We start from the raw sequence: 26250 nt of genomic DNA, 5'->3' as shown, positions 1-26250 counted from the left end.
TTTCCTCCAGGCACTCCAGTTTCCTCCCACATTTCGAAAACATGCATGTCAGGTTAATTGGCCAGTTCAAATTGACCCTAGATGTGAGTGAGCTAGAAAGTTGTCTTCCTCCGTGTGCCCTGCAACTGGCTGGCAACCAGTTATGAGTATCCGCTTTCCAGTGTCTGAGGAAAGCATCGAGCCTGCCGCATCTGATAACGGTTGGCCCCACGTTTCCAATTATTCCCCGGTTTGGGTTTTTGTTCGGCTACCTGCCCTTTTCCCACTGTCTAGCCCTCCCAGGGGCTGTTTCACGCGCCTATGGCAAGGGCAGTCCTCGCCCTTTTTTGGACATCCGCTGAAAGCGGCTCGGTTCGTGGGCTGCCGCCTTGTCAAATGGGTTCATTCTGCTTTTCCGACGCTAGATCGCCTCTCCGGTCTACTCCGCCTATTTCCCTGTGTTAGCTGCCCATGTGTGTTGCCGCCCAAGTGTAGACAGAATCCGGACTTTTACGCGCAGTAATGCAAGGGTGTGGTTTGCCTCTATGGGCTCCATGTTTGGCTGCTTTGTGTCTGGCACAGCACTTGACACTGCCGTTTGCCACAATTTGCCAACAATTACCATCGCTACCTGTTTCAGCCTCTCCCCTATGAGCTGTGCCTCGCCCAACGGGTTCTGAGCTGCTTTGAGGGGGCTGCCCTTGACACCCCCCTGCGATGGTTGACATCTTAGCTGTCTCCCTCATGCGCTGCCAAGGTGGCATGCAATCTGCCCTGCCTCCATTGCCTCTGGTGGGCTGTTCGGGATGATCTTTGGGGACTGTGTGCCTGCCCGATGTTTAGTATTGTTTGGCGGGTTGCCTTTCCTGCCAGGGTCTCCCAGGGTAGTGGCGCCTTCATCCAGATGTGGTGAGTCTGGTCCGTCAATGCTTCGGGATGGCCGGTGCTGGCCTATTTCGCCTCCGGGGCTATGATCCACCGTTCCTCAGTGGTCCCTCGGTGGTCCCTCGCTCGTCCCTCGCTCGTGGTGGTGGATGGTCCCTTAGGCCTGGTTGCGCTGACATCCCCAGCCGCCGAATTTCCTATTTGCCTCCCCGCTGTTGCCTCTCATTTCGTCAGCACTCCAGGGGGTTCTTCAGGTGGGCTGCAGACTGTTGTCATTTGTCTCCTTTAGGTGTTCTATGGCCCTTTCCCAGACTGGCGGGCTCTGTTTTTCCAATGGGGTGAGCGGGTTTGGCGTCCCAAACCCTGACGCATTCGCTTGTGTGTTTGGCCTCTAAAAGGCCTGGTTCGGCACTGAGTGGTGTGCCAACCAGCACGGGCATGCCATGCTTGGCACAGGGGCGCTGTCTGCTCTGTCAGGGGCACACGGCGCCTTCGTCCCAGTGCTGCTCCTTGTGTCCCTAAGGCAGCCGACCCATGTTGGTCTCCCTTTGTGCCGCTTTCTGAGGCAGGCCTTCAGTGGGTTCCCTGTAGCGCTGCTCTTTCGCTTACCTTTGCCTCTGCTGAGAGTGTTGGTGAGTCTCACGCCTTATCCACTGGCCCCGCTGCCTGCGGTGGTGCACGGACATTGTGTCCTGCTGTAGCTGAATGCCACCTTCATCTCCAATGTGCCTTTTGGCCCCCTATTTTCTTTGATGAGCTGCTGTGTCTTGCGCGTCTTGGCCCTCTCCTCCAGTTGCCTTTTGTTCGTTGTGGAGACTTGTCTGAAGTTTGTTTGGTCTGAGTGGCCGCTGAATTACAGGGACCGTGGCCCGTATTATGCCGCCTGTGGACGCTCCCTGTCTTCAAGGATGCGTTGCCATTCTACCACGATCGTTGCCACTTCCGTGGGCCTGCCTGAAGGGGGTGTCCTTTCATCTGTGCTGTAGTCATTTGGGCGTGGCTTAGCACTTTCGCTATGTTCTGAAGCGTTTATGTGGCCTCCCCCACACTGCTTGGCGTTGTCTTTGGTACAGCGAAGGCTTCTATGTGAGGGTTGTTTCTTGGGTTTCTCGTGATTAGGCTGGTATTAGTCATTCCCTTCTTGAAGCACCGCCTGTGGCAGTTGGTAGGGATGGAATTGAAAGAAAGTCACAACGGTTCCATGAGTCCCTTACAACCAATAGAGCATTTTGTCAGTATTTCCTTGTGTTTACGCGAGAAGATTATGGAGGTAGCGCACCTGTGATGAGACGGGAATTGAAAGACAATTCTGAAGACACAAATCCAATGGAATGACTAATTTTTGGTAGAGATTTCTCGAACTGCGCATGCGCGCAGGTGAAATTCTGTCCTTGTAGCACTGCCTTTGACGATCGTACGATTCGTAACTTTCGTTTTGACAATGATAACTTCTGTTCAGCCTCAAAAGTCTCAATAGTGTTTTCGGGATTTCATTGGAAAATCCACCCTTTTGTTGCCCTCTTTCAAGGGAGGTGGTCATTTTGCAGTTTGTTGTTGATTAAAAAAGGTATACTGTACATCAAGGATGGGCAAACTTTTTGAGTTATGAGCCGAGTTCAAAAATTTGGTGGCGGACCATGAAGTGGCGAAGTGAAGACACCTGTGGCAGTAGTTTGGCGCGCTGGAGCGCGCTCCCTGATTGGCTGACGTTCTCTTCTTAAGCGGTCAGCGTCCAGACCAGATTGTGGGAGCGTACTTCTGTGTTCCTGTGTGTTTCGCCAGATTACCAAGTACCAAAGACTACTCTCCTGTTTTGATTCCTGCCTTCGGTTCCGACCTGTTTCTGCCCCGCGTTACGACCTACTCTCCTGCCCTGGCCATTGACCTGCCCGCTATGACGTATTGATTCTGCTTACCTGTCACGGAACTGCCGTTCTGTCCAATGCTGCTAGCGACCGACAACCATCGGCTCCCAAAGCCAGCTCTGTCAGCTATCCAATAAAGATTCCTTAAAAACGAACGCAATTCAGTCCGAGGTTCCATTCTGGGTCCTGACAATTACATCAAATTGACTTTGAAACATGATTTAATTAGTAGAACTTGTCCTTGACCATTTATTGACATATTTTTTACTATTTTCGTTTGGCAGGCCGAATTAAATAGGTTGACGGGCCACATGTGACCCGGAGTATATAATTTGCCCACCGCTGCTATAGATGCTCAGCTTACAACCAATGACAAATCAGTTTGAAAATGACCAAACTCTGCAAACAGCTAAGGATCTATCGATTGTTTGTTCAGAAATATTGTGACAGTTTCACTATAGAAACAATAAGGTAAAATGACAGCTATTTTTTTTAATGTGGACGATTTCGAAGTAAACAGTGTCTATTTATCTGAAACCATTTATTTTCTTTTGGGCTTTATCTATATACAAACATTTATTGACTTATTGCTTTATCTGTGACTCATTTTGTTTATTATGTATTTTATATATTTGATCTGCCTCACCTGCCATCATGGAAATACTACATAAAAAATAAATGGATGTATTTATTCAGTATTCAATTTGTTATACAGCATTGCAAAATTTGGATGTTCTTTTTCAAAATCTCTAAATTTTCAATTAGTATCTAATGTTTTTACCGTGCTGTTCGTCTGCAAATGCAGAGTGAGACACGTAATTCTCTTGCCTCATGGCAGAGGGCGATATTGAGACTACCGACTCTGATTTGGAACATACCTTAGCCACAAACAATTGAATTAGTAATAGTATTGGGAAGCAAACATCAAGTCAAGCCATCCTGTATTTTTCTTCTTGCTGCATTGACTTTTTCATAATGGAATATTACCTATCTATTGATGCTATTATTAAAATGGAGCAGTAAGGTACTACTGTTCTGAGCATCTACAAATGCAGATTGGGACACGCAATTCTCTAGCCTCATGGAAGATGGCAAAAGTGAAAACAAGGATTCAGATTTGGTGCACACCTCAGCCCCAAACAACAGAATTAAGAATGGTACTAGAAAGCTAAAAGCAAATCCAGTCACCCAATATTTTTACAATCTTGCACTGACTTTTTTCAGAATGAAGGATTACCCATCTATTGATGCTTTTCTTCAAAAAGAGCAGCGCATAGACTTCAATTATAAGTTACGCTAAGACAGTTTTTTTATGCTATAGTTTGTATTTTGAGTTCAAACTCTGTCAATCAAATGACGAATAAGATTTAAGTTCATTTATTTGTAAGTCGGACACGAACCTCACCGCTTGTCACCGTTGTACTGCACTTTTGTATGCAACAATGGTTTTCTTGAAAGTTATGTTGAGTTGATCGCTTCATGCTAAACTTAGCAGCAAAAAAAACCCCACAGAACAAAACAAGCATTACCAGGCAGCATACAGTACTGTATTAAATTCAGCTCTTGTAATGGCTCATATTATACGACGCAATTGGTGACCAAAAAAAAAACTAACAAAAAACCCCCATCCCTTCTCTACATAAGATCAGAGTTCAGAGTTGCTTCAAATGACCCCTACGGTCACCGGGTTCAGGCCCCTCCTGGAAACAATGTCCGACCAATCGGAGCTCAGTTTGGACCTCCTCACGACTGCTTTCCCATGCTCCAGCCATATTCATAACATGGTAATGACCCTAACCCCATTGATCACGGCTGGCCGAGCAGCTTGCCCCTCATCATATGGAACCCGGCGATGACCTCCGCACACAATACACAACATTTGGGAGCTTGAGTCGACAGAACTCATTGGAATAGTAAAATCCCTTTTCATTAAGTAATCGATAAGGCAAATATGTGGAAAGCCGAGCAATCAATGCATGTGTTAATGACTTGGTTTATTTTACTTTATAGGCTGAATATTAATATGAACTAATCTTTTTAGTTGTTTTTCTGATTTGAGTACGTTTTAATCATATTTTGAATTACTGAATATATCTGGTGTCCAATGGTTAAAATACTTTAGTTAATTGCGAATAAATGAAATGATTTTGTGTACATAAGAACTGAAACACACCCCACCTCCCTTGGTCTTAATATTGTATTACATTTTATTATCATATACGTCAACTTCAGCTTCACCTTAGTAATTATTGCAATTCCTCGTATTAAGCGATAATAACCCTTACAAAACATGGCACCTATTTACTAAGAGCAAGACAGACTGTGTTAAAAGAAACAAATATAATTTGTGTAAACAAGTTTATTTTGTATACCGACTAAACAAAACAAACAGTCGTTTCAGTATCTTTCTTAGTTCTTTCCCCAATTGCGGTAAGTGTTGATTATTATAAGATTATAATTACAAGTGTACCGTGAAACTATTAGTCATTTACGATGACTTTGTCTGCTACTAGTGACCAAAACGATCCGGATCACAATGGTGGAAACAAGATCAGTTTAACAAACAAAAAAAAGGGTTTAAAGAATTATTTCCCCGTGCAAAAAAAGTTGTATAGAATTTGAAAATATCAAACCATTTATGAAATATGGGGAAAACGTGTAAGTTGACAGGTATGTTACTGCTCATGCAAAAAAGAGAATCTTTTTAATTGAAAAATCAAGCATTGAATCCACACAGTCACACAAAAATCTAGTGGCTAATGTTTGCAGTGTGAGTTGCTAATGCTAGCAATCACATCAGCAACGCTAGCGGCGTTAGCATTAGTGTTTTGGGCTTCTTGTTTACCATAATGGTATTCAATTGTACTACCCTTTATGTTAATAGGTGAATAGCTTACGTCCCACAAAGGCACATAAAAAGCTAGTACCTCAATGCTTGCAGCGCAAGTTGCTAAAGCTAGCAACCAAGTTAGCAACAGTAGCTGCATTATCTTTATTCCTCTGCTTTTTGTGAAATGTATCTACCGCGTTTAAAAAAAAACATGTTTAAAAGGCTTGCGTGAACGCTTTTAAAGGATTGTTAAAAAGGGCACTGTAATATTTGACCAGTAGAATTCAATGTATTGTGAAGCGCAACTAAAAATGAGTGCTACAAACCCAGTGGAAGAATCCAAACTATCGAAGGACCAAACCGGACCATTTTTCTTCTTGATTTTACCCCAGACATTCACAAGCTATTTGGGAGTAGCTGTAGGAGCAAAATGGCTGTCAATAATAATAATAATAATAATAATTTCCTTGTATTGTCATTCTGTGTAACAATGTACACAGAACGAAATGTCGATTGCACCTGACCCGTTATGAGGCTCATGTTTTGTGAAATAAAATAAAATAAAAATATAAATGCATGTATTGGTTCATGTATTACTGCTTATATTGTTTGTTTTTTGTTGTTGTCTTTTTGTTAACGAAATAAGCTTTTTTACCACTAGGAGGTGCTAAATAATACACAATGTCCATATAACTGAAAAGACAAATTCTTCAATGAACGAATGACAGCACGTTGACCGTGTATGAGAATTAATGTATGAGTCTTTAAATTATTAAATCAATTGTTAGCTTTAATCAATACATAATTACACTGTGCTCTCATAATAGCTTTTGGATGTTAAGGTGTTGATTACACTAGGTAATGGAAATCGGATCTTGTTAAAAGTAACATTGGAGACAAAAACGTTTATGTTTGGGACGGTGAAGGGGGGTACACTCCAAGTGCATTTTGCATTGTGCATCTGAAGTGGGGGGCCCTAACATCTGCAGCTTATTGTGTTGAGGGCCAGTATGTGGGTGGGTCATCGTCAAAAGAGGTGGTCGCAGGACGGATCAATATCAGAATGAATTAGGCAGCTGACCACTACGCATCGATATCTCCTCATAATTAGCAACTTTCGAGGTGGGAGCAGATGCTGGGCAGTGTAACCTCATTACCAATGGGCCTTAAGTTTTAACCAAATACGTCAGATGTTGCTAAATGCATTTTTCCCCCTTTCAGATTGATGTTGTTGTCTGTCGATGATATAATGAGATAGTAGGGTTGAGAAAGTTGCATTGATACTTAAGAACCAGAATTACTGCAGCAGAAAAAAAAAAAATTTCAATCTGCAATCTTGTACCCCAGCAACACAGAAGACCCAAATGCGTGACGTTCTCACACAAGCTTTCATTTTATCATGCACGTTAGGCAGGGGTCTGGCGTGGAAAGACAGGAAGCCAGAGACCAACGAGATCGACACCAATTGTCCGAGCAGATATCGGACAGATGGGGTCGATACTACACAGGACGGGACAGAGAGGATTGATATAGAAACAGGATGTTGAAATTAAACAGGACAAAAATAGACGGGAACAAAACTGGAAACCGATATTATACAGGACAAAATAAACAGGAACAATACCGGACAGGAAATACCAAGGCAACAGGACCGAGTCAGAACCCACGTCTTGTGGGCAGAGGTTTGTTGACGGACTGACAAACGGAGAGTGAGAACACTGAACTTAAATACAAGGAAAGCCAATCTGTCAACGAGCCGCAGCTGGCGCCACACGGGCGGGCCAATTGGGCGCCATGGCAACCGTGACAGGGGGGAAAGATCACCCAGGTGTATCCGATTTTCCTCATTTTTTTCTTTATTGTAAACGTTCCGAAATAAAATGAATGACCAAAAAAAATGGAGATAAATCTTTAAAATAGGGTCGATAAAGATGAAGACATGTATATTTTACATCTTCATTTTCTTAATCTATAAAGTAACCATTTAATGAAATTGGTCATGAAACACTCCCAATTAAAGCAAATTCATAAATTATATTCATTTTGAAGCACTATATTTTGGAAAAATGCATTGTAGAACACATTTTTCAATGCTCAGATTTTTTTCTTCACCACAGTTATGTCAGAACCAGAACAGACAGTAGACCCAAATGCGTAACGTTTCACAACAAACTTTATTGCGGAAGTGAAAAAGTTAGGCACGGGAAACAAATGCCAGCAATTCAGCGATCGCTGGACAGGAGGAGCAGAGAGCTCACGGGATCGGAGCGTGGTCGGAGCGTGGTCGGAAGGCGGAAACGAGTTGAGCAGTCGGGACGGGAGATTGAATCGTGGTCGGTGGGCAGAAACGAGTCTGGCAGCCGGGACGGGAGATCGGAGCGTGGTCGGTAGAGAGAAATGAGTCGGGCAGCTGGGATGGGAGATTGGAGCGTGGTCGGTGGAAGGAAGAAGTCAGGTAGCTGGAGACGATCGGGAAGACAGGGGCAGACGAGTGGGATACAGGAAAGGACGGAACACACGGGAGCCAGAGTCAAAAGTGCTTGCCTTGCATGTGCGGAAGTTTGCCGACGGACTGACTGGGAGTGAATGGAAGCGTTGAGTTTAAATAGGAGTGGAACCAATCAGGAAACGAGCAGGAGCTGGAGCCAAACGAGCGGGCACAGGTGAGGGTGATGGGCAATCATGACGGGAATAATACCTATATGCATCCCCCCTAAAATACTGATGCAATATAATAATATGATACAACAATTTTTCAGGGATGGGAAGAAACCAATAATTCATCTAGATCAGGGGTGGCGAACACGTGGCTCTAGAGCTGCATGCGGCTCTTGGCCAATAAAAATGCGGCTTCTTTGCCTCATCATATTTTCGATATACTGTGGCTCTTTACCTTGTTTCATGTTTAGTTTTTTTTTGTGTGTATTGAGGGTGGACACACAAGAACAATACTTGGTGTATTGTGAGGAGAGGAGTGTCTTATGGGAAATAATATGTTTTTAATTGTGTGTGTTTATGCGTGTCTGTCTTTCATGGCAGGTCAGTGCGTGGTGTGGCTCTTTGACTCTCACAGTTAAAAATGTCATCTCTTTGTCTCAAACTTGTTCGCCACCACTGATCAAAATACATTTTACCTATCACGGAGGAGGAGTGAATTGTCGCTGCCAAACCTTAATTAATATGGAATTTCATTTGAAATGTGTAAACTTGCAAAACTTTGGACTGGAAAAAATGCTGAACCCGATTGGATTCTCCCGACAATAATAAGCAAAAAATACATGTAATATCATGAATATGTGAATTTTTAAAATACACCTAGGTCAAAGAAGTTTGCATTGATTTTACATAAAATTATCCTCACCTAAAGGAAGATGACATCTTGCTGCTATGCGTACCCAAAAACAAAAACAAAAAAACTGAAGAAAATGTTGCGGTTTGGTCACTTCGAATTTCCATAGTTTGTATTCTTTGTGCTTTTTAGCACTTGTTTCGGTTGCACTACACAATGTAGTGACGTCCAGTGGTCAAATAATACACACTGTCCCGTTAAAAGAAAATATGTGGGCAAGACATGAAATATATAAAAAAAAATATCAAGCCACAGGCCGAATCAGCTGCATCAAAATGATTGTTTATTGTTGCAACTATGCATATCACATCCATTCCTACATATTCTCGAAAAGGTAACTTCCACGTAGCTCGTGCACTGCGACATTCACGAGCTGCAGAAGAACTTCAGCCCAGGCTTCCTGGTCCTTGGGTCGAAGCTGGTTCCTGGCCCTGTGCCCCGCGAGTACCGTGCTGAAGACCAAACCCTCAAACTGAAACTGAGTCAGGGGCTGCTTCCCTCGACTCTTGAGCGTGTCCAACATCTGCTGCATGGAACTAATGCTCCTGAGAAGATTCTCGTTGATCTCCGCGAGAAAGGCCCGCCCTGGTATCATTGATGCCATCTCCTCATCGAGGAGGATGATGTTGTTGTCTGGATCGAGTTTCACACCGGCAAGCAGAAACTGAGAAAGGGTGAAGAAAAATGTGTGTTGAATGGAACAAGAGGGTCATAATTTATGGACTGTAGTAGAGAAACAGTACCTCGAACATCAGGTTTGCATCAATGGCCGAAGAGCCAGTTTGATTTTTACCAGCAGATGAATCTAAAGCAAAACACATTTTAACTGATTCATTTTTTACAGTTTTTGTGTGAAATAAAACATTTAGTAAGACGGACTGATCTATCCAGATATCGATATTATCAGTACAGAGCAAGTACTTGGATCGGATCGATAGCTATGTTTGAACATTAGTAGAGAGTCAAAATAAGTAGAGAAAACGTCAATGGATTTTGAACTTCCATCCATACAGTAGAGTACAGTACAGTACAGCACAGTACAGTACAGTACAATACAGTCCATCCATCCATCCACCCATGCAAACAGTACAGTACAGTACAGTACAGTACAGTATAGTATAGTATAGTCCATCCATCCATCCATCCATCCATGCATACATACATATATGAGCTTCAAATTTGATCCTATTGTGTTTACACTCCATTTTCACTGTTGACTATATTTTCAAAATATTTTGCAAAGAAAATATTTCAGTTGGATTGTTTACATTGCTATACAGTACTTTTATTTTTGTTACATTGCTGTTTTCTTGAGGGGGGAGGGGTTGGATCTATTACGATTCATTCATGAAGTTAAAGTATTTTTTGTACTGGTTTTTACATTGAATTATTTACACTGTTTGCAAATTCTGACTTTATTTTAAAATATTGTGGAATGTGCAGGTGTTATGTTGACATTGTTTTATTTTGTCTTTTTGTCACCGTGTTGCTTTTTTGACACTCTTGACATTCTTCTGAAACTGTTGTAATAGAAATATATATATATATATACATATATATATATATATATATATATATATATATATATATATATATATATATATATATTCTTATACTGCTAAAGTTCAGATTTTAGTTATTTAATAAAATATAAAACATGTTCATGGCTTAAACATTTTAGCTGTGTTTATCGGAATTATAAACCAACGCAGAGGGGTTAGGTGGGTCAATTATTCAATAAAAACTATATTTACAGGCACAATTATGGGGGTTTGTATCATTTGATACCACCCTCTTATTTACCTGGTTCGGATTGATACTAAAATTTCTAGTATCGCGCACTTTAACTCTTCCCTTCTCGAACTGTCGTGCAATAAAAACTACAAGTTAAAGAATTCCCTTGATTTTAGACTAGTCATTACATATTTTACTCTCAGTATATCCTATAGAATTCGTTCTGACATGGACTTACCTTGCATTGCCTGTCCAAAACACGTCCAAGTGATGACCAGCCATGAAATTCTTAACTTGAGTTTCATCTTCATTCCTCTTTTCTAAAATGACACGACTGCATCCTTTTTCCTTCTCACTCGTCGATTTGTAAGTTTGGGTTGAAGGAACAATGTCAAAATACCTCACCTTTTTTTCCCACCTTGGAAAAATAAATTCAAAACCAGATGGCCGACACACGGAACAGCAATATTTCGGATCCGAAGTGTTGAAATCCTCACCAAGATTGAAGTGGTGATGAATAGACATAAAGTCATTTCCTTTTACCTGTCATTGTCAAAATATAATATTGATATGTGGCATTGCATATACTCATAATTGTGTACATTCTCCAGTTCTCTAATTTTCATTCTTTTATATCATCACATCAATATTTTAAGCGAGTTAATCATTTGGTGGCTTTTAATACACCTTTTTATTATGATTATCCATACCTATATACTTCTTGTTTTCTTCACTTGTCGCCATAATTCATCTGTTTATCTAGTTGATAGATAGTCTCTACATTGTTCTAAATAGTGTTCTGATTTACTGTTAGGAGGGAGGATTTCATTCTTATCAACTAAATGGTCCGTTTTATTTGTGTGCGTGTTTTTTATTGTTATAAAAAAACCCTAATGGAACTGATCAGTTCCAGTGCTACAGACTATTGTAACACCATCCCCTGATCTGAAACCTACATGAGGGCAAGTGTAACGACTTTCTTTCATGCACGACACAAGGTTTCACAGTCACTCGGTTTATTGCCTGCATTCAGTAAACAAAACAATACAAAAGTCAGGGCATCTGTTCACGACAGCAATTATCTTCAGCGCAATACAAATTCATTAAAGCTACGGCAAGCAGACAACATGCGAGCACATTAATAGTGAAACTTTAATAAAAACAATGAACATAACTTTCCCACGTACCTGCATTCAGTAAACGAAACAATACAAAAGTCAGGGCATCTGTTCACGACTGCAATTATCTAAAACATTACAGATACAAAAAACGGGTCATCACTCAACAGGCCGCACCTCGTGGCGTGTTTGCATCAAAACACGTTGCATCATCGTTTCAAGCTGTATTGCTTTACTTATTATTTAGTGCTTTTTTTAATATACATAATTAAGCACAACTTATATATCTTTATATACAAAAATAATTTGTGAAAGCAGCTCATATATCTAGCAAAATATGCATTTTTTATCCAACTGATATTGGGCACATCTTACCTTCAGCGCGATGCAAATTAGCTGAAGCTACGGCAAGCGCTGAAGCCCATAAAGTGCCAAACGAAAAAGACAGTCGCAGACGCCCATGACTTAACAATTGAATGAGGTACCGGAATATTAACAGTAATACAACAAAAACACAGATTTTGTGAGAATTAAAAAAAAAACAATCAAAACTATCAAATTTCAACTCTGTTACACAAGGAAAAATTCAAAATGAAGAAACCTTGACAAGGGGGGGGGGGGGGGGGGGGGTTTACGGGTTATTGTTCTATCTTCTTTATTCATTATCCATTATCCGTTATCAGTCAGTTCACAATACCCTTCAAAGCCTAGGAGCCGGGACTCTTACTCTCAGCCAAAAGGCCAAGCTAAGGTCCTAGCCTTAAAGCCTTGCTGCGATCATACCGCACATGAGGGGTTTTGGGGTTTTTAAGGGTTATTGTTGTATCTTCGTTATTCATTATCCATTATCCGTTATCGGTCAGTTCATAATACGCTACAAAGCCTAGGAGCCGGTACACTTACTCTCAGCCAAAAGGCCAAGCTAAGGTCTTAGCCCTAAAGCCTTGCTGCGATCATTGCGAATGCACCGTTCCCGGAGGTACTGCAATACCGGGCCGATGCGTGGAGTGGACAGAGCAAGCTCTTATTCCATCTCCGGATTGCAAAAATCAAAGTACAGCCGGTAGTCCCTGGCATTTAGTCCATGCTCACTGGGACGCGAGCTAATCTCCCGTCCATGATGACCAGGCTGCAACTGGTGGACAGACATTGTCAACATGAAATATAAGTCATTCACATACCTGTCAAGCTCCAGGGCTCCATGCCCTTACAAACTGTCGTATTTTCCCTTACAAAATACAAAATAATTTAACACCATCTATTTTTTTAAACGTGTTTATTTATGTAGTTTAACATGTTATATCGTACATGTGTTTTGTTATATTATATATATTGTTAATTAACATTTGTTGTGAGATCCTGAGTTGTTTGACACGAATGAGGTTTATCATAGAAAAGGTTCAAAAATGAAGTAGCTTGGACATTCACTGTAGAAGGTATTTTTGTGCAACCAAATAATTGTAATTATGGTGTTTTACGTCTCTGCCCCCCTAAACATTTGATTTGTTTTGCCTAGAGTCTCGCTAGAAAATAACCCGAAACAAAATGTTCAAATTATGTTTTCAAATCGTAAATATGTAGATTTGAACATAGTTTGGTAGACTTTTTCTATCCCTTGTTTAGAAAATGTACAAAAAAAGCAATGATGGAGAACAAATTATTTCAAAATGTAGTGTTCACGATCACAACAATTTTAAAAGGTGCTCGTGTGTAACGTGCACAAAACAATCGGGTAACGCCAATTTGAATTACAGTAGTTACATGTCTGGGATCATTAGGTTTTCTGCAATATACTTTTGGCCTGTGGAGGGAGTAGAGTACTTATCTCATTTAGACAAACCAGAAGAAGATGACGATGCTCACCTGACCCCTTCAAAGTTTATTTACTTCCGCTGAGGAGTTTCGATTATTCTTAACGCTAGAGACGTCAAATGTGGGTTTTTTTATGTATTCATCATATTTTAAGCAAATATTCATAGGACATATTTCTTTAGGGAATCGTCATACACGCAAGTGTATTTTCTTTGCACTTGACGCGATGTTCTACTGACATGTGCTAACGAAAGCGTCTACAGAACACCTAACGTTAGCGTAGCAGGTATGTATGTCATATATACTGCAATTGCATGTATTTGCATATTTTATAATATAGTTCATGCAGCTGCTTGAATACATCTAGTTATTTTAAGTGAGCCGATAAAATAATCCTTTAGCAGTTTATATGGTGGACTATTGAACAGCTGTATGGCAATGCCAGCAACGGCACTACTGGATAGTGGCTTAGGATCACAGTCTGTGTAAGATAAGGATGCCTTCTCCCTCCAACTATATTTTCAATGAGGGGATCATGAATGAAGACCTGGAAAAACATAACAAGCACATATAACATTGTGATCTTCACCGTCACTTACCTCCGTTTTACTTATGATATTGATGGATTTGCAGAAGAACAGGAACTCAGAGATCTAGTCAAACACCAGGACAAAGCATCAACAATGTATCGGATGGAAATTGGCTCAATAAAAACAAAACTAATGACCATCAACCTCCAGTGTATCACCACAAATATCAGCATTAACCACCAAGAGTTTTAACCTGTTGAAGCTTTCATATCAGAAAAAATGTCAGGGCCAGAAATCATGGCAGGGATAGCTAAAACCACGGGCCTCCTCTCCAGACTAAAACCCATCCGGAGAGACGGGAACATTGCAGTGTAATAAATGCAAGGCCTGGTTACTGGCATCTTCCTCTACCCTTGTGAATCTCATAGTAGAGCTGGAAAGGAAAATCCAGGCCATGGAGACATGATACTAAGGGAAACTTCCAGGGTTTGATTGTAAAGCGCATGTGACAAATAAAACTGGCCAACTTCGCCATAGAGCACGTTGGACGCTATGAAGAACTGCTGTCAATTCTGCGCAGGCGAAAACTTCAGTCACATCACAAGATCATCAGAATTGGCCAAGATTATTCACCAGGGTACTTACTGTCAAAGGGGGCAGAAGAAGAGGCGGTCAGGAAAGCTGGGCCGACAACACCATGGACACGTGCCTAGTTTACTATAACCCAAACTCGAGCCATGAACCGTTATCAGTGGAGAGAGCTGTCCAGAGTTGCATCCTCAGTGGTGCCCCGACAACCAAGGTGGTGTAGGAATCCGTGAACAGAACATTATTTTTGTTCGGCATCAATAATTATACATGCGCAAATTGTAATCTTTGTGATTCTTTTAAAAAATATGTGGAACTATTGTTTTGGTAATGGAACTCATTCCTCCTTCTTAGCCAGACGAGATGGAATCCAGCGAGGAAGGGGGCCTGAGTGCAGGCAGAGAGGAGAACTACTTCCAATTCTACACTTTCACCGACCGCTCCCATTCCAGCCGGGTGGTGAAAAGTATTATGGACTTGTGCCTGGAAGACGGCTTGTTCTCAGACGTCACCATCACAGTTGACAGTAAAGAATTCCACCTCCACCGACTGGTGCTGTCGGCGCAGAGCAGTTTTTTCCGCTCCATGTTCACCTCCAACCTCAGAGAGGCCCACAACCGCTGCATCGAATTGAAGGACTTGAGCGCTGCCGTCTTCCAGCTGCTGGTCGACTACATCTACCACGGCAACGTTAAACTGAGGGTGGAGGAGTTGCAGGACACCTACGAGATGGCCGACATGTACCAGTTAACGGCTCTTTTCGAGGAATGTTCTCGCTTTCTCTCACGGACCGTGGAGGTCAAGAATTGCTTACAGGTGAGTTGTTCTACACACGTTGACGTGTGATTTTTGTGGACTGAAACCGATTGTTGTTTTAGTCCGAAAGAGATTTATTTTGCAGACACGAGATGGCTTTTTTTAGTTGTGAAAATATTTTATCTTATCATAAAAGTTGTGCTTTTAGGCCTCGACCTACAGTATTTTTTTAAAGAATTTGAATATTGTAATTAAGTTACTTGTTTTTTTTGTAGTGTATTTAAAAAAAAAAGGCATGCATTCTGGATTAATTACAAATCGACTAAAATATTGCAAGCATTTTATTATTTGAATATGCTTGCTATGCTTCTGCTCACTCCTTTCTGAATATGTATTTTGGTTTCTCTTCCTTTGTTTTCTGGTTTGTGTAGCTTCTTCATTTGTTTTTCTTTTTTACATGTTTTTGTTTTTTTTTGTTTGGAGCCTGAACTCAGATTTGAGTAGCAAATTAAATGTTTTTGAGATGAAGGGTTTGAGGAGTATGTTAGGAGTGGCAAGATTGGATGGATTGAGAAATGAAATTGTGAGAGAGAGAACTGGAGTAACTGAGCAAACGTGTGGATAAGAGAGTGCTCGGTTGGTTTGGACACATGGAGAGGATGGATGAGAAGCGAATGTTGAAGAGGATCTACAGAGCAGAAGTAAATGGAAGGAGACCAAGAGGAAGGTCGCGATTGACGTGGATGCATGGTGTTTTATGTGCACTGCAGGAAAAAGGCCTAAATCTAGTGGAAGCTAGAGCTCTTGATGGTGATAGAAATGAGTGGAGATGTGTCGTAAAAGGATAGTGGGATGTTTAGACGCGTTCCAAGGGATGGGAAGGGCACCCGTATGATGCAGCAGGGGTAAACCAGTGAAAGCTGTCGGGCCCTGCTGTTGAACAAAAGAGTGTGTTGTGTCACCCTGACCCCAGTGACATGGCCGCTTTCTTGTGTCCTGCTTCATCTGGAGGGACGAAAGCATGACCAACTTGGGTGCCGAGGCGCTTAACTTGTTTGGGTGTTTGGGCATTTGGGTTGGCCACGGTCCAAATATTTTTGTGTGTGTATTTTTGCTACTTTTTCCTTTTTTTTTTTTCTTTTTTTTTGTGCATGTGTTTGTCTTGCTGTCGGTCACCCCTCTCGAGGGATATGAGCAGGGTAGATAGATAGATAGAAATGTTCGAGAAATTGACAATAATCAGGAAACTTTTCAGTACTTGTAATGCATATTCAGAATAAATACTAACTACAACAATTTATTGCTGATCATGGCTTACAGACTACTCGTATAATTTAGCATGATGATTTAATATTTTAAGATAGGATATTTGAGGAGTGGCCTTAATAAAACATATTAAAACAATAAAAGACGTGTGATATTTCCTGTCACCTGGTGTAAATGAGTGTGCGAGTGAGTTGTCTGTGTGCCCTGCGACTGACTTGCAACCAGTTCAGGGTGTACCCTGCCCACTGCCCGAAGACAGCTGGGATGGGCTAGGGCACCCCCGCGGCCCTATTGAGGATAAGTGGTGCAGATAATGAATGAATGAATGAATGTAATGAATCTAGAATGTGTGACATTTCTGTTTTTTGATTTACAGAAAATAAAAAACTTGATCACTTTAATCAAAATATGTAATAACTGATATTTATAGTTTAGTTGACACCCCAAAAAAGAGAGGACATCAATGAATTTTGAACTTGCGAGAAGAACAGGAGAATAGCAAATTTGAAATATGTTCTAAAAGCCTTCCCCTAAACCTTTTTGCAAAGTTCCTTGGTTACGAAAACATGCCCTAATAGGTGTGAAAGTCAAAGAACAACAGCATGATTGGCCGATAGGGACATTGATGTGCATAATAGTTAAAATAACATTGGCATCCTATGCAGTCTTCTTTGCAGGTGTCCACTATTAAAAAAAAGGAATAAACAACTAATCTTGGCCTTGGGGCGAACGTACCCGCTCATCTTTTTCTGACTCATTTCTGAAAAGTTCGAGATCTTTTTCTGTTAGTTTCAGAGATGGAAAAAACCATAATCCTTCTTTGCTTGCACTCGTCAACAGGAAGCAGAATTTTGACCTAAAATATCATGCTCAGAAATGTTTGTGAAAGTCTCATATTTTCACGTTGTTTGTTTAAATATGCTATATTGGTTGGATTTCATGTCAGGGCAATGTTTTTTTATAACACATTTTATTTTTTTTCTCTCCAGATGATGTGGCTTGCAGACAGGCACAGTGACCAGGAGTTGTACACATCTGCCAAGCACTGTGCCAAAATCCATTTGGCCCAACTTTATCTGACTGAGGAATTCCTTAATCTGCCGCTCTGTCTGCTTTTAGACATTATCAAAGGTAGTGCGCTGTGATGGTTTTCTTCTCCAAACGGGGATTTTTTTTTTATAAAAGGTGAAAGTTACATAAGATTTTATTCAGGCACATTGACCTCCAAGGTGAAATTTCTTTCCCACCTAAGAATAGACGCTGCCCTACTTACGAACGAGATTCAAACGAGATACGATCGTTCGTAAGTTGAATTTGTTTGTAAGTGCTTCAGTTCTATATTCTGTATGGAATGTATGTCTAAGGCTTGTATAAGTAACCTGTATTGTTTTGTACTAAAAAAATAAACATTCAATAAAATATTATGCTCTATAAAGATAAATAAAGTTGAGTTTACCTTACTTTTGGAAGATGCGCGTCAAGATGTCCTCCTCCGTGGTCAAAAGTGGCCGAAAAAAAGCGTTCCAACCATTTTCTCAACCGCATCAAGCTTTACAATGAAGCACATTATAAAGCGCTTTGGGGAAGTCATTGACTTGAAAAGCGATATATATATATATATATATATATATATAAATGCAGATCATTCTTAATCCACTTTCATTTTAAAAGAAACGGTTTGCCTCTTCCCTACACTTTTCAACAACCATATTGAATGGATTCACGAGATATTAAATAATAAAAATGTCAAAGTTCCTCGCGCGCTAGAGTACAGTAGTACACGTGTGTATGTTTATGAACCAGGAAGAGGAAGCAGATTTCTCCTTTAGGGTGGATGCTGGGTGACCTCTCACAGTGCCACGAGGAGGAAAGAAGCACTACAGTAATGTCCTGTACTCGGACAAAGGTGCACACAATACAAAATCTAACAGCAATGTCTGGATATTTTTCGACATCCCGATTTTTTTTTTTTGTATCTATCGTTTTTGGTAAGTCGAATGGTCGAAAGTATGGGAGCGTCCGTATAAACCTATTCAGATGACCGTTGTCAGTAAGGTAATTCTATATTATTTTTTCTACAGATGGAGTTCCAAGCTCCCAGAATCCGACTCTTGCCATCGAATCATGGATAAACCACAACAAGGTGGAAAGAGAGGAGTTTACATGTATTCTTCAGGAAAATCTCAAAGTAGGATTTCGATTTATTTTTCTAAAAACACTAAATACACAAGTTTTGGGTGTTTTTTAGATTCAGCAATATCTGTTTAAATGGACTTTTTTCAAGGTTTAACTTTTTAAACAACCAGCAGTAAAAGGTAAATAGTCACTCGTGTTTGTGTCTCCCGAGGGGATAACAAGTCTTTTTAATGACAAAGTGACTTAGCTATAGATCCAAGACCAGCGCTCCATACATTCAATTTATAGTTGCATGAGAAACGGCCATTCCTTCAGGCATCGAGCGATTGAGCATACAAATCTGTTGTATGGGTTTACTGCAGACAGTGTGCGTGCACACAATTAATTTTGGTTATAGTTTGAGTTTAAATACATTTTGTCCCATGAATTCCCAGTTTCCTAAAGCCCCCGCGCACACAACCTCACGAGTCGACACTGGTAATAGTAATTTTGCTTCTGGCGTCAGGTATGCAGGGGCACTTATTAGAAGCAAATAGCGCGGCGCTGGTGGCACCGAGTATCAAACGTTTTTGATAATTTTGGGCTCAGTCGCCAAATTTCTCAAGTGTGCAGGGCAGGAATACTGCGACTTGACTCATGCGCTCTAAATGTGAAACATGTCTTTGACAGGGGTTTACTTTTATCCTTGAGGAAGGGAATGGTCTGTCGAAGAGAAGGGAATTCCGACTTTTTTAGAGAACCGTCTTATTTTGGGATCCCAAATGGCTTTTCACGTTGTTTTTGTTGTCTAATCCATATAAGACCACAGTGGTACCTCTACTTACAAATTTAATCCGTTCTGGGAGTAGATTTGTTACCTAAAACGTGTAAGTAGTGACGCTTTTTGAACGTAAATGAGCTAATCCGTTCCAAGCCCGCAAAATTATGATGCTTTTTTTAATAAATTATAAAAGAGCATCAGAACATGAAACAAATACATATTAGAATTAGATTGGTTGATTGGATCTCTTAACAACTAGGGTCGTGGGGGCACCATTACTTGTGATTACCACACAATAAACATAAAACGAGAAGCACATAATGTAATAAAAAAAAAAACAAAGAGTAAAGGAAATAATGAAAATATCCATTTACCTTTTTAACTGGCCTCTTTGTTTACTGGTGTTATTTTGCCTCCCGTTTAAAAAAAAAACTGATTCAATGACGTCTGCTTTTGTCGGCTTTTGACAATCTGTGGGAAATGCATGAGGCAGACGTCATCATACTGAGCGACACCCTGATCAGTCAACACTTTTCCTGGGGGATTCTTTTCCACAACTTCTGAGATTTCATGAAATCTTGCTAAAATGTCTTTAATTCAGGATGATTGAATAATGGTTGTGTCCTTCTTCTTGTTGTCTCTGAACTCCCACTGCACAGCGGTGTGCTTGTACCTTTCTGTTATCTATTGCCTTTTTCTGATGTCCAGTAAAAAAAAAAAAGTCTCTTCCTCTTCTTTTCTCATTGTACACTTTTCTGCATGTCTTTTGTGGGGTCCATTGTGAATAATAGTTCTTCGTAGCGGCGCCATACAGTAAATTGTCGACAGAGGTTGACGGGACATAGTTGGACACCCCTATCTTAATTGGTTTTGCCTGAATTTTTTAGCTTGTGTTTCTTCCTCTTTCCAGGAAATAGGCGAGAAAGTTCACATTTACCTGATAGGGAAAGAAGAAACGCGCACTCACTCCCTGGCCGTTTCGCTCCACTGCGACGAGGACGACGCCATCAGCGTCAGCGGCCAGAACAGTTTGTGCCACCAGATCACGGCCGCCTGCAAGCACGGGAGTGATCTCTACGTGGTAGGGGGCTCCATCCCGCGCCGTATGTGGAAGTGCAACATGCACACCATGGACTGGGAACGTTGCGCACCACTGCCCAGGGATCGCCTCCATCACACCATGGTTTCCGTCTCCAGTCAAGACGCCATCTACTCCCTGGGCGGTAAGACACTGCAGGACACGCTCTCCAACGCCGTCATTTTCTACACTGTGAAGGACAACATGTGGACGGAGACCAGCCAGCTGGACACCCCCGTCTCGGGGGCGGCCGGCGTCAATTTGGGGGGCACCGTTTACCTGCTGGGCGGCGAGGAGAACGACATGGACTTCTTCACCAAGCCGTCGCGTCTCATCCAGTGTTTTGACACGGCGTCGCACAACTGTCGGATCAAACCGTACATGTTGCCGTTCGCCGGGTGCATGCACGCCGCCGTCCACATGGACGTCATCTTCATCGTCGCGGACGGGGACTCGTTGGTGTGCTACAACCCATTGCTGGAGAGCTTCACCCGATTGCGCTTTCCCGAAGCGTTGAGCTGCGTGCCCTCGCTGTGGAAAGTGGCTAGCTGTAACGGGTGCATCTACGTCTTTCGGGACAAGTGTAAGAAAGGCGAGGCCAACGCACTGAAGTTCAACCCGGCTACGTCTGTCGTTTCCGTCATCAGAGGGTTGAAAATCCTCCTGACAAACTGGCAGTTTGTTTTGGCTTAACAGAGCCAAAACGGAGAAAGTGAGTGGGAAACACTTCTTCGGTCAGCGGTATGAGTTTGGACGAAATGAGGGGGAAATTGAATGCTTCCAACTTTGTGGCAACCTTTACAGGCTCTTAAAGGGCTTTGAGAGGCTGAAGAATGGTAGTGTCAAAACAGGTTTCCTGGTCTTATTTGTTTTATAAGGGATGTTTACCACCACAATTTTTCAGCCTGATACCCAATTGTGTAGTCATCGATACCATTATCACCAGGGTTGGGTAGGGTTACTTTAACTTGATTACTTTCAATTACTTTTGGATTACTCCAACACCAAATATGCTAATAAAATACAAAATAAATTAAATATGAATAAAATGATGACTCACAACACGTGGTAAGCTTTCTCTCCTGGCTTTGATCTCCGACAAAACTAACATAAAATGTGACAAAAACAAAATGAAAATAAATCCAAACAGCTTGCCAACATCATTTTTGCTGTTCCATGTATTCCGTTACTCCCCAAGCCTGCACAAAATTTAGTCATTTTATTCATATTTAGTTTCTTTTGTCTTTTACTAGCATATTTGGTATTGGAGTAATCCAAAAGTAATTGAAAGTAATCAAGTTAAAGTAAACCTACCCAACCCTGATTATCACTCACTAATACTCACTAATAATCATTCCAAAGAAAACTACCACCACAAAGAAAAAATACATGTTTTAATCTCAACATAAATTGTCCTATTACAGTAATCCACTCTTGTTTCATGGATTTGCATTATGTTCTGAATTCTGATTGGTTGAACAGTCTAAAGAGAGAGAGTTGGTTTTATCTAAAAAAAAAAAAATGAAATTACATTACATTTATTTGTTCAACTAATACTTAGACCTGTAAGAAAATTTGATTCTCTGGTTTCAATTATTTGTTGAGTATTTCCTTGTATAATAATAACAAAAAAGAAAAAATAGTACTTTCTTAACCTATCACAGGTTCTTTTCAGAACCTGTTTTTAGACAGAGAATATTGATATTGGGAAGGGAAAAGACTACTTGAAAAGTATAAACTCGGCTAAAAACAGGCATTACAGTATTGAGTTCCTCCATCCATTATCTGCAATGCTTGTCCTCAGTAAGGTCGCGGGGGTGTTGGAGCCCCTCCCAGCTATCTTTAAAGACACAGACAACTCACTCGCTCATTTACACCTAGGGACTATTTAGACCGGTCAATTAATCTAACATGCATGTTTTTGAAATGTAGGAATACAACAGAGGAAACCCACACCAGAACAGGGAGAACATGCAAACTCCACACTGGAAGGTTCATTTAATACCAATTTACCATTTTAGGTTACAGTCTTTTAAATGGCCACTAAAAAAATGTCAATACCTCGATCGGCCACTTGAGGGTCAAACGGAGTTGCCGGACACAACCGAATGTTTGATCTTACATTACACATAGTCCAGTGTTTTTCCGAATTGCTCAGTCCACAATTGAATGGATTTGGGAGTACAGTCCATAAACATGCCCGATTAAAGTCGCCGTCGCCGATAAAGCTCCGTTGGGGTGTGCAAGCTGCTGTTTAGCAGCGGGCAGGAGATTTAGCGCTATGCTAACGTTAGCATCCGGTGAAACTGTTAGCGATGGAAAGTATACAGCAAACACAACGACCACAGTTAACTCTCCCGGTACATAGCTAGAAACTCCATATCGAGTGAGCAGTGTGTGTCAATGGTTCCGCTATTATTGTAGCGCGTAGTCTCCAACCCCTGTTTTTACCGGAGTCTTCGTCTCGTTCGAGCCGGTGATGTAATGCGGCGTCGGGAAAGCCAAGACTCCGTGATGGCAAAAAAAAGTCCTCCAATTCCGGACGTTGTTGGTGGCGATCCGCAGCTCAATTCACTCATTGTGGACGATGGATCTGGCGTTGGTTGAACATGCTTGGGAGCGCTGGTCTCTGTGGTCGCCTCCTTAGCTTAGCTCAGCCTTTGCTCCGTCGTTGTCATTGTCGGCAGGCGGCAAATCTTCCAGGGAGATCCGGTGGTCTCTGTATATCCCTCGGGATGTAGTGGATATTATTGTAAATGCAAAGGGAGTCGAAGGGAAAATAAGAGGGATCAGGGGACACTGAAAAACAAAAGACGAACTGGAGCCCGAGCCGCAGCGTCTGCACAACGCGCCGCCATCTTGACAATCACATCAATTACTGCTTGCATCAGTGGATTTGCGTTTTAATGGATCACACAAAGACGGCGTTATTTATTCACACACGCTCATACCCGCTTAATATCAAGTGTATACATGTTTTACTACTGTACAGTGTATGGGTTATAAAGGTGTTTTGTGTGTGAAATGTTGATGTCAACAAAATTAAAAGGATACATTTTTGACTATTAAATAGTTTTTTTTAATGTACTGTTTTTCTGGTCAAAAATTCTGGAGATCAAAATTAGAGAAGAACCTATAAAAAATTTGAAATTGAGCTGATACCATCTTCACTGTTTCACAAGTCAATTGCATTTTATTGTGTCTATATCATGGTACTACAACACTTTTTTCCCACTGATTAAGGCATTTCACACAAAAATATATTTTTCAGAAAACGCACTGTTTAAAATCAGAGAACAATGATGACTTTGGCATGGATAACAATCTGAAGGTTGCAACAGTTAGTAAGAAGTGTACAGGCCTCTGCTGTGAATGACTTCTGCACATCTGCGGCCACAGTATAGCACTAGTCTCTGTCACTGCTCTGGTGTGATTTTGGTCCATTCTTCTTCCAGCCTCCTCAACAGTTCTGTGATTGCAGTGGGTTTCTTGACCATAACTTTGTCACGAAGGATTTTCCAGAGGTTCTCTATTGGGTGGAGATAAGGACTCTAGGCTGGCCATGCCATCAATTCAATGTTTTAGCCTTCGAAGGAAATTCTTTACCCGTTTTGCTGTGTGCCATGGAACATTGTCCTGCATTATGACTGCTTATTTGGGGATGAACCCAAGTAAGGAACCATGTGTTGTTGAAGAAGGTTCTGATACACATTTGCATTCACTCCCCATTAAACTGTACAAGAGGCCCAACTCTTGCTCCAGCAAACCTGCCCAAAACCATAACACTTCCTCCTCCACCTTTCACTGACCTTTTTCACACTTTGGTTTAGTCTTTCTCCAGTGTGTTTCCGAACATAATACTTCCCATCAAACCCAAATAAATTAGTTTTGCTTTCATCACTGAAGTGAACTCTGGACCAGTTCTGTCCGAACAACATGCTCCTCGGCAAAACCTAGTTTTTTTAAATTTTCTTTGCTAATGAGAGTTTTGGTCACTGCCGTGTGGGCCTTCAGTCCAAATGCTCTTAAAAAATGAGACAGATCCTTACCATGTTCAGCACTAAACTGGGGAGCAATTCCATCTCCAGTGTGGAAACAATTACCCATTGACATGCTCTGCAGTAGCCTGCATTCTCCAGTCTTGAATGAGTTTGTAGTTTTGTAAAGATTCAATATTCTTGAAGTCACAGATTTGGAACGATCAACTTCTCTTGCTATGGCTGATAGGGTCATCTCTTTTGTTTCTATCTAGACAACCTTCCCCCAGAGGCAGTCAGTGGCTTTAGAACGACACACCATCTTGCAAAGTCAGGGAAACTGGCAGCTAGAATGCCAGTTAAATAGGTGTTGACAGATAATCAAGTAAATTAGCACTGTGTAATAGATTAGCATCTGAAAGTGTTCTCTGTTTTTGATCAGTGCGTTTTTGGCAAAATAGTTTTTTGTTGTGGAAACGTGTGGTAGTAGCATGTAATAGGCACAACAAAATGTCCTTAAACTGTTGAGCAGTTAAAATGGCATTTTTTTTCAGTAGTATTCAACACGTTGTTCTCTAATTTTGATATTCAGTGTATATTAATTTAACCAATCACAACTGTTTTTTGCATTTTATCTACGATAACGACTATTGTGGGGTCTAGTCGACTGCTGGTCAAGCGTGTGATACATTTAGATATCGCTTAAAACTTTCAGAGAGTGGGAGTACTGTCATTCTCTTTGAATATGTTCCAGCTGCCCTGTTCTTAAAGTCCCTATTAGTATGATAATTATAATGTTTTTTTCCAACCATTTATTTTATGAGTGTGAGGTCTAATGCGTTGAGTGCAAAAGCATAATCAAGTCATTGAAATGACGACATGTTACCGATACCTTGCACTCCAGATTTTTTTTTTAGCTTTACCTATACACATTTTAGTCATTCAAGGTCGACAGCTATGCTTTATTGGAAACATATATTTTTTTAAGGTTACGTCAGAGAAAAGTAATGGCCATCACTAGAGATTGTCCTAAATCTGGCAAAGGATCAGAAGACTGTCGATCACACCTTCAATTCCAATAAGGGTTTTTTTTTCTGAGGTAGAATGGTCTGTCACATATTAGACCGAATAGCTGTTTTAAAAAAAAAATAAAAAATTTTACCATCAGGTTAGTTTGACATGTTTCAAACTAGGAAGGAACTCACTCTCTTTTGGCTCCCTGTGCTTTATAAGTTGTTTTCGAAGAAAGCAAGTAGCAAAAGTGTTTGCGTCCTTGGATGACAAAAATCGGAGCCAGGAAGAGAAAGCTACGATAGTGAGGCTACAACTTTGATCCCATTGATGTGCTGCAGGAGGCCGTGCAGCTGAAACCCAAGCCTGGTTACATGTCAGACTTGGAGAACTATTCTAAGCGTCAGTTGCTGACGCTGAGACTAGCGGTGGGGGGTTCTTTGAGCACATATGCACCTTCATAAAGACTCCCAGTCACGAACTTCTGATATCGCCTTGTCACGTGTGGAAACGAAGCTTGCGTTTGACTCTATCGTCCACCCTCAGGGTCGAATTGACTGGACTGACGTGGTTGCG

General features: G+C 41.2%; 2 protein-coding genes and 1 pseudogene across 7 annotated transcripts; 1 reads left to right on the top strand and 2 right to left on the bottom strand.

The window, feature by feature from the left end:
- Nucleotides 1-9169: 9169 nt before the first annotated feature.
- LOC148362615 (protein FAM180B) lies at nt 9170-13693 on the bottom strand. 4 transcript variants are annotated; one of them, XM_088340087.1, is made up of 6 exons: nt 13624-13693; nt 11830-11888; nt 11048-11185; nt 10881-10962; nt 9652-9713; nt 9170-9572 (listed from the first exon to the last, which is right to left on the bottom strand). In XM_088340087.1, exons 2-6 carry the CDS (start codon nt 11833-11835, stop codon nt 9225-9227), a joined length of 636 nt encoding a protein of 211 aa, XP_088196213.1. In that variant the 5' UTR covers nt 11836-11888; nt 13624-13693; the 3' UTR covers nt 9170-9224. The 4 variants fall into 4 exon arrangements, with proteins under 4 accessions (XP_088196213.1, XP_088196215.1, XP_088196216.1 ...); XM_088340089.1 differs by lacking the exon at nt 11830-11888 and having other exon boundaries at nt 10881-11060; nt 11140-11185; nt 13624-13689; XM_088340090.1 differs by lacking the exon at nt 11830-11888 and having other exon boundaries at nt 10881-10976; nt 13624-13685.
- Nucleotides 12725-12817, bottom strand: LOC148362616 (U2 spliceosomal RNA; annotated as a pseudogene).
- On the top strand, nt 13569-22076 carry kbtbd4 (kelch repeat and BTB (POZ) domain containing 4). 3 transcript variants are annotated; one of them, XM_088340083.1, is made up of 6 exons: nt 13569-13858; nt 14206-14904; nt 15045-15506; nt 17702-17843; nt 18794-18900; nt 20519-22076. In XM_088340083.1, the coding sequence occupies exons 2-6, from the start codon at nt 14800-14802 to the stop codon at nt 21377-21379; spliced, it is 1677 nt and encodes a 558-aa protein (XP_088196209.1). In that variant the 5' UTR covers nt 13569-13858; nt 14206-14799; the 3' UTR covers nt 21380-22076. The 3 variants fall into 3 exon arrangements, with proteins under 3 accessions (XP_088196209.1, XP_088196210.1, XP_088196208.1); XM_088340084.1 differs by lacking the exon at nt 14206-14904 and having other exon boundaries at nt 13570-13858; XM_088340082.1 differs by lacking the exon at nt 13569-13858 and having other exon boundaries at nt 13887-14904.
- The last annotated feature ends 4174 nt before the right edge of the window (nt 22077-26250 follow it).

This window comes from Urocampus carinirostris, chromosome 7 (genome assembly GCF_059441175.1).
Source record: "Urocampus carinirostris isolate Australia breed hairy pipefish chromosome 7, RoL_Ucar_1.0, whole genome shotgun sequence".
In the NCBI taxonomy this organism is placed as follows: domain Eukaryota; kingdom Metazoa; phylum Chordata; class Actinopteri; order Syngnathiformes; family Syngnathidae; genus Urocampus; species Urocampus carinirostris.
The sequence above is the reverse complement of the archived record's forward strand: the minus strand, read 5'-3'. Positions and strand labels throughout refer to the sequence as shown.

What these genes read in the sequence shown, in the direction of transcription:
- LOC148362615 (XM_088340087.1), bottom strand. An exon ending in TTTTGGACAGGCAATGCAAG is followed by an intron (nt 9,714 to 10,880) that starts GTAAGTCCATGT and finishes GTTTTGCTTTAG; the next exon opens with ATTCATCTGCTGGTAAAAAT. An exon ending in ATGCAAACCTGATGTTCGAG is followed by an intron (nt 9,573 to 9,651) that starts GTACTGTTTCTC and finishes ACCCTTTCTCAG; the next exon opens with TTTCTGCTTGCCGGTGTGAA.
- kbtbd4 (XM_088340083.1), top strand. Translation starts at nt 14,800, where the DNA reads ATGGACACGTGCCTAGTTTACTATAACCCAAACTCGAGCCATGAACCG. An exon ending in GTGGTGCCCCGACAACCAAG is followed by an intron (nt 14,905 to 15,044) that starts GTGGTGTAGGAA and finishes CCTCCTTCTTAG; the next exon opens with CCAGACGAGATGGAATCCAG. An exon ending in TTCTTCAGGAAAATCTCAAA is followed by an intron (nt 18,901 to 20,518) that starts GTAGGATTTCGA and finishes TCCTCTTTCCAG; the next exon opens with GAAATAGGCGAGAAAGTTCA.